This window comes from Nannochloropsis gaditana (assembly GCF_000240725.1).
Source record: "Nannochloropsis gaditana CCMP526 unplaced genomic scaffold scaffold1000, whole genome shotgun sequence".
NCBI lineage: Eukaryota > Eustigmatophyceae > Eustigmatales > Monodopsidaceae > Microchloropsis > Microchloropsis gaditana.
Genome location: NW_005802953.1, coordinates 1 through 6949, shown reverse-complemented (window position 1 = coordinate 6949; position 6949 = coordinate 1). Strand labels below are relative to the sequence as shown.

At 52.6% G+C, this 6949-nt stretch overlaps 2 protein-coding genes across 2 annotated transcripts; one reads left to right on the top strand and one right to left on the bottom strand.

Annotated features, from left to right (window-relative positions):
- Positions 1 to 455: 455 nt before the first annotated feature.
- NGA_0706300 (capsular associated protein) lies at positions 456 to 1890 on the bottom strand (the record flags this gene model as incomplete). The annotated part of the gene is made up of 3 exons (XM_005852707.1): positions 456 to 605; positions 725 to 764; positions 799 to 1890. 3 exons carry the CDS (start codon positions 1888 to 1890, stop codon positions 484 to 486), a joined length of 1254 nt encoding a protein of 417 aa, XP_005852769.1. The 3' UTR covers positions 456 to 483.
- A 1572-nt stretch (positions 1891 to 3462) lies between these two features.
- Positions 3463 to 4729, top strand: NGA_0706200 (thioesterase superfamily member 4). Its single transcript, XM_005852706.1, has 3 exons — positions 3463 to 3882; positions 4001 to 4198; positions 4388 to 4729. Exons 1-3 carry the CDS (start codon positions 3490 to 3492, stop codon positions 4619 to 4621), a joined length of 825 nt encoding a protein of 274 aa, XP_005852768.1. The 5' UTR covers positions 3463 to 3489; the 3' UTR covers positions 4622 to 4729.
- The last annotated feature ends 2220 nt before the right edge of the window (positions 4730 to 6949 follow it).

The window sequence follows — 6949 nt, the reverse complement described above, 5'->3', positions numbered from 1 at the left end:
GAGCGAGAGGCGTTGTGTTGTTCCATAAAGATGGCCAGGGAGCGAGGGACAACCACGTAGCGTGCTCTTCTGGGGGGACAAGATCACTTCCAGCTCCTTGCCTGGTGGAAGTTTCATCTGGACGATCTCTTTCCATCCGTGATGGGCCTTGAGCCCTCTTTAACTCGCTTCTTTCAGGAATCTTATCCTCAAGAGCTTTATAGGGTAAAAATGCCAAGCTTACCACTTCGCGGCTGATCTCTTTACCATCGACTCCCCACAGGCAATCCATCGATCGCCGAGGACTTATCCAAACACCATCAGTATAATGCTCCTTCTGCCCAGCGGGAACTAGAACCCCGCCGTGATGATAGAGTAAAGCCAGGGCCGTAAGGGTGCGCCAGATTCTCCACTCTCCTCTTTCTTCCAAGCGTGCAAGCACTGGCCCTGTGAGCGGGAAATGTGCATGCATTACAGCGCGAGCCTCTTGCTCATCGTATAGCATCACCCTCCAGCGAGGGGAGACGTGAAGACGCGTCCATTCCGCCCAAGCCGCCCGCCACCCGTGCAGACCCGCGTCTTTATCTCGCTGTCGATGTGCCTGGATGCGCCGACGCTCGCGCTTACTGCTGAGCGATAGACGGGCAGAGAGATGTATGAGCATAATGAGAAGACGGCAATAGGGGGTAATTTCAATTTGCAGAATGCGATTTGAGTGGATAGGCAGCGCTTCCAAGAATCTTACCTGAAGAGGAATTGCCGTGAAGAGACAGAAAGCCAGCCCGCTATTCGTGATAAAAAAAATGATGCATCTCGAACAGGAAAAGGGGCAAGCTGCAGCAGATTCCGAGGAATGGTATTGGGTTGTCGGACCGCTGCGGCTCCACCACGCTCCCGCGAAGAACGGGGCCTGTCTTCCATATCCACGTCCATCTCCTCGCGCCGCCCATCTCCCTCAGCATCTGTATTTATGTCACGTATGTGTCTAGTATCGTAGCATAACTCCTCTAGTCTCACTGCCTGCGCCAACACCTCCTCCAAAGGTCTCGCAGCACATTCTTCGAACCTGACCATCGCCCCCAGTTTCCGCCGGCCAGTCTCCAAGAAGCAAGTGTCTACAGCCCTCGGCGCCTCCACCACTCTTTCAATCTCTCGGTCCACTCGGTACAAACTAGGATACCGAGGCGGCTTGAGAGCATGCAGCTGCTCGTAGGTAGGCTCGTCGTACGCCAGCTTGACCTGAGGGTCCAGCACGACCTTCCTATGCCCGTTCGCCCACAGGTCGGTGCAGAGGTTGCTACATTCCGAAATCACACCCTCTCCAGGCCGGACCGAGCGGAACCGCAGGCCACGGTAGAAAGGCGCGGCATCAAGGACCGCGAGACCATTCCAGCAGCAAAAAACGGGGAAAGCCTCCTCGTATTCGGCATCTCCCTCCGCATCCTGCCGAGACTGCCCTCGCACGTGCTTCACGAAAGGCTGGGCCCACTGGAATCGCTGTCCCTCCTCGTCGCGCGCCACCCATAGGTCGTAGAAAGTCAGCTCTTTGCGCACAGCCGCAGTATCTGGGTGCAGGTCCGGAAATGGCTCCAAGAAGAAGTCCAGGCCACAGGCCAAGTCGGCGTTGTAGAGAAGGAGACGAAGAATCTCGTAGGCACAGAAATACACATCATTTAGGAACACCACGTGATCGAATCGGTCATGGCGGTTTTCGCGCCCCCCTTGATCCACTACGAGTGTCCTGATAGCGCGGGTGCTAGGCCCCAATCCCTGCAGAGCCTCAGAATGATCCCCGTCGCCAACTTTCGACCCCAACGGCGGACGCGTCGATCCTCTTGCCTCGCTTGATTCATAAGCCTCCATCTCACGTATATCGTTGCTGCCCATACTGATCTCGATACCGTTTCTCATTCGGCCCGCGTCTCTTCTTGGACTTCCTTCTCCTGCCAGCCTTCTCCCCCATCCCGCGCCCTTCGTCGCCTGACTGCTACTCCCACCCCTTTCTGCCCCGATTTCTCCCTCTTTTAAATGCATCCGATACAAAGGTCCCATTGCCTCGTTGCGCATCCGTGCCAGAAACTGAATCCTGTCTTCCTCACCCACCCTCCGCTTCTCCCCCCCCGCAACCACTTCCGATGGCACGCCCATCTCCCTTAGCTCATCCTGCAGCAGACCAAGCCATCGGCACGTTGCATCCGTGGAACCGCTCTCATATATCGAGACGAATAAATGTGCGCCAGGATCGGGATAAAGAGAGGCTAAGAGAGTAAGCTGCTCGATCATATTGGCCATGATCCCCTCGTTGTCCTTCAAGTTTGCCGCAATATAAATTCGACGTTCGAAAATGTCAGGCGGCAGCAAGGAGGCATTGAAGACCGGACAATACGTCTCCATTACAGAAGCAGCTGTCCAGGGATGCAGGGAAGCCAGGGCTCGATATTCGCTGTCTTCGGGACGGAGCCGGCTCACGTGATCGTGGTAACGGCCGTGGGACCAGGAACCAGCCGAGGGGAAGCCATGCTTACTTCCTCTCTCCCACCACCACGAACACATGTGACCTATGGCGAACAAGATTGTCAATAAGCCCAAAAGCGAAAAATAGGGCCGACGTCGAGCAAAAGCGAGGAAAGCTACCACTTTGAGGGGCATTTGGGCCAACAACGACGATCCAGAAAAAGACGACGTCGATGAAGGGAACCAGGACCGAAAAGCCGCTTTGATGGAGAAAATCTCTGACGCAGGAAAGAAAGTTGGCGGCAGCAGTGATGGAGAATGCCGTCTTCGCCTCGTCTTCGGGGAAGAGAGAGGCGGTGGAGACGTTGGAAGTGGAGGTGAGGAGGTCGAAGGGGCATTCGATGATTGCACTAGCCATGATGTCCAGGACCATTTTCTTCTTCTCGGCTCTTTGCCATTGTGTCTTCTCGACGTCTGCGTCCCTGTCCGTTGATGAGGACAAATGGTAGGCTCCTCTGGGCCGGCAGGATCATGGAGGTTGCATATACACGTGCCACTGGTGGGGCTCCCACGACAACTGCTCTCTCCTCGCGTGGTCATAGTTTCTTGAACACCTAGCCGGGAGAAAATCTACCCAGACTACGACCCGGAATCTCCTTTAAACCTTCACATGCAGTTGCTTGTGACGTCTCGTCCTTACACCTGCAGAGTTTATGAGATACATGCATGAGACTGTCCCGGGATCTTTCCCTCGGATCGTGCCAATTCGCGCTCTCTGGATGCGTCCTAAACTAACGAATATACGCGGTAGAACCGATCTCAATGCTCATCTGTAGGACGACTCTACGAGGCTCCATCCTTCTTATTACCCGATAAGTATCAAGTTAGGCTATCGCGGTCTCCGTCAGTCGGGCCGCACGCCCTCGCCCCCTAGTTTGTTCGTGACGTTTCCTGTTCCTTCAAAGCGATGTCGTAGCGAGTGCTGCACCGGCAATCATCTAAAATTACATTATTTTCATACGCTCAATCAATCACAGGATCTGGATAAGGGTGAAAATGCTATGTTGCGCCTGTAAATCAGTGCATGCGACTATTAGTGTCGCCTTTATTGGTACTCGGAAGCCACATCGTTTGCCTGCATTGTTTCCATTGTTCCTTGCCCCGGCCCGAGCACTCAGCCATCAGGAGCCGAACCCTGCAACGTGCGGGACGCAAAACTCATCCTTCTCGATCTTGTTGAAAACGGTAGTAGCAGGATCATTCGTCGGTGCGGCATTCATCGCTGGGCATACAGCAGGGGCTAGCTGTGATGAAGTAAAGTCTCCGCAGGAGGTGAACAATGTAGGAGGCGGCGCCCCAGTGACTGCCCCCTACACGGTCACTTTTGCGTCCAATTATCATGATCGAGTGGACACAAAACTTCATAGAGCTTATCCTGAGTTTTTACAGGTTTGTACACCGATCTGATCGTTTTTTTTTCCAATCTTTGTTTTTTGTCCGGCTTTCTTTTGCTCGGGATGTACCGCTCACATGGTAAGCATCTCTTATTTTTTGGGGGTTGGGGCAGTACCATCTTATTCATGAAACGCTTCGAGGCAAGGAAAAGATAGAGGGCTACGAGGTGTACAAAGATAGGCGTGACGATTCTATCGTAGCATTTGCTCGCCTCGGGAAGCTTCTCAGCGGGCATCCGGATATAATCCATGGAGGCTCTATAGCCGCCTTACTCGACAACACTATGGGCGTGGCATTCTTCGCTGCCAATGTAAGGGGCTCCCGGGATGCTATGCAATCTTTCGGAGGGTAGTCACAATTATATCGGCTCAACAACCGTGGTGCAGGCACCAAATGTTTAAGCCGCGTGACTAAGACTGATGTGTGGATATACAGTTGGAGGGTTGTCGGAGTGACGCGTTGGTACTCATATATGCCCGCACTTTATAACGCCAAATAGAAAGGTAATGGCTTCACTGCCAACCTCACAATCAATTACAAGAGGCCGATCATTTGTGGCACCGAGATCAAGGTCTTGGCCCGAGTGGAGCGGTTTGAAGGACGCAAGGTTTTCCTACGAGCAGAGATTCGAGATGCTAAGGACGAGGCAGTGTTGTACACGGAAGCCACATCCCTCTTCATAACTTCACAAAGTCCTCTGCTTACGGGACCGAAGAAGGTGGACATCAGTTAGCATTGTAGTAGTACTTTTGTGCCATCAAAAAATACATTCTTACTCGCTCCGTAGGTTGCCGAATAAAGCTATCCCATCCGACGACATTCTCTCTTTATTCGTGAATGAGGAAGCGTATTAATTATTTTCCCTATTATTTCGTACACTGTTCTTCGAGATACCCCTTACAGTATACATTGATCCACCTTATCTGCACAATCTGCACAGTCTTTGTCTTTTCACAATTTGATCACTTCTTCGTCTTCAAAGACGTTTCATTTACGCATAACAAACGCAAGGAGATTCGCTCACCAGAGCTCTCCTGTCTGGACAAAAGGCTATGTTTTATACATCTCGTTTGGTGTCAACAACGGAATCCTCGCCTGCTAGAGTTCCATAGTCCATTGATGCGTTTTGAGCCCGCTTCAGACCTTGTTCTGCACTGTCAGTACCCGACAACTCCTCCTCAGGGATCGTGTTGATAGCCGACACCGGCACTCTCTGCCCTTCACTAAACACACCTTGAGTCAGTACGCCGTATGGCTCAGTCCACAGATAGAGCCTTGCTTTCGATACGTCGTTCGTCTGCCCCTTATCCGAGTACGGTGAGTAAGCTTGCTTTAAAGCCGTCCAAGAGGTGGGGCCATATTCCGCAATGTCAGTAGAGGCCAAGCTCTCAAGGGTGGCAACTGCCGCCACGGGTGTATACATGGAATGATGGTACAAGCCTAACGTGACAGTGACCACCAGCAATGGCAAAAGCAGTGCAGCTTGGGCGAATCCTCTTTTAATGCTGAAGATACCAAGAAGGAGCACCTGCTGCAGCAGTAATGCCGCAACGCAGCAGCCAGAGACAATTGGCCATTGCGTACCACCGGTGTGGGAGGTCGGTTGATACACATACATGAGTTGATGCACGTAGACGGGGTAGGCAAGTGCAAAGAACAGAAGCGCAAAAAGTGAAACGAGAGGTGCCACGGTAGAATAGGTGACAAGCGCCAGGAAAACTACGAGGGGTAAGTTATACAGCTCGTGCAGGCCCATGGGTTGAGTCAACAAATTCAGCTCATCCCAGAGACTACGACTTCCACGCGAAAATCTCTTTTTTAGGCTTATCATGACAAGTGCGCCGAGACGTGAAAGCTCTCCAGGTAGCCCACTCAGAGCTGCGAGGGCGATATACGTCATGAAAAAGGTGGACTGCGCGGGCAGCGTCGTTGCGAAAAGGTTTGAAACTTGTGCTGGATTTTCGGCGAGATCGATCACTTGCTGAATTTTGGACAAAAAGGAGCCCGCGATGGTATATGCCAAAAATATGTCAAAGAGCGCGAAGAGGAAAACTTTGTAGATGGCCGCGTTCTCGCACTCGACGTCGGAAACAAGGTGCTGGCTCCGACTCAAAGCTTTCATAAAAGAGGGAACAAGACTGAGTAGATAAACCACGATGAGCGGCGGCAAGAAGCCTTGGATGAAGGCTGTCAAGGCCGGGCTGGCATCCACCAAAGGCCTCAACCAGGTGAATGCCTGGGTACGTGAGAGGGCGGTCAAATTCGCCAAGGAGGAGGCAAAGGCCACAGGTACAGTGTAGCCAAGTATGGCCGCAGCTACTATCGACCATACAAGCACGTTTCGAATATAGCGCTCCCGTTGAGAAGAGCAAATGTGTTGCCACAGGAGCTGTGCGGGAGCAGGAGCCTCGCTGGCAGAGAAATACTCGGTACGGGGCTGAAAAGGGATGGTCTTCGACGCAGTGGCGACACGTACTGAGCCTAGGGTCAAAATACAGGCATGTACTTGACTTTCAAGGCTTTCAAGCGCCTCGCGCTCGTCCCTGACTAAAGATAACAGTCGATTGCACTGCCCTATCTCATTTTCCATGGCTCCGATCGTGTCGATGTGAGGTCCCCACGCCGGAAGCAAGCGAAAGGGGGCACCAAACACATGACAAAAGTCTCTGTGGACGGGACGATGCAAGCCACCGGTTGCCTGCAATTCATTCTCTGCCCGTGCAAGACGCAATAATGCTGCGTCTTTGCGCCTTGTCAACCGGTCGTAGCGCGCGCGTCGATGACGGTTTACACAATGGACGGCAGCTACGTCTTCGCCTAGCAGATTACGTAGGTAAGACAACAGTGCATCGCAATCCATAGGTTGGGGGATATCGCGCACGAGGACAGAATAATTCTGTGCTGTGGGAGCGCGCAAATACCGTTGGCGCAGTTCGACGTACACAATGTACTCACGATGCAACACGTACAACGCCAAGCCGCCCAAAACGTACGCAATTTTCAGAGGTACCCAGAGCAAACTAGACTGATCTGCAACATTGGATAAGGAAAGGCGCTCGAG

Excerpts from the sequence above, each read along its gene's own strand:
- NGA_0706200 (XM_005852706.1), top strand. The coding sequence starts at position 3,490 with ATGCTATGTTGCGCCTGTAAATCAGTGCATGCGACTATTAGTGTCGCC. Across the intron at positions 3,883-4,000 it reads CTTATCCTGAGTTTTTACAG|TACCATCTTATTCATGAAAC; the intron begins GTTTGTACACCG and ends GGGTTGGGGCAG. Across the intron at positions 4,199-4,387 it reads TGGCATTCTTCGCTGCCAAT|AAAGGTAATGGCTTCACTGC; the intron begins GTAAGGGGCTCC and ends AACGCCAAATAG.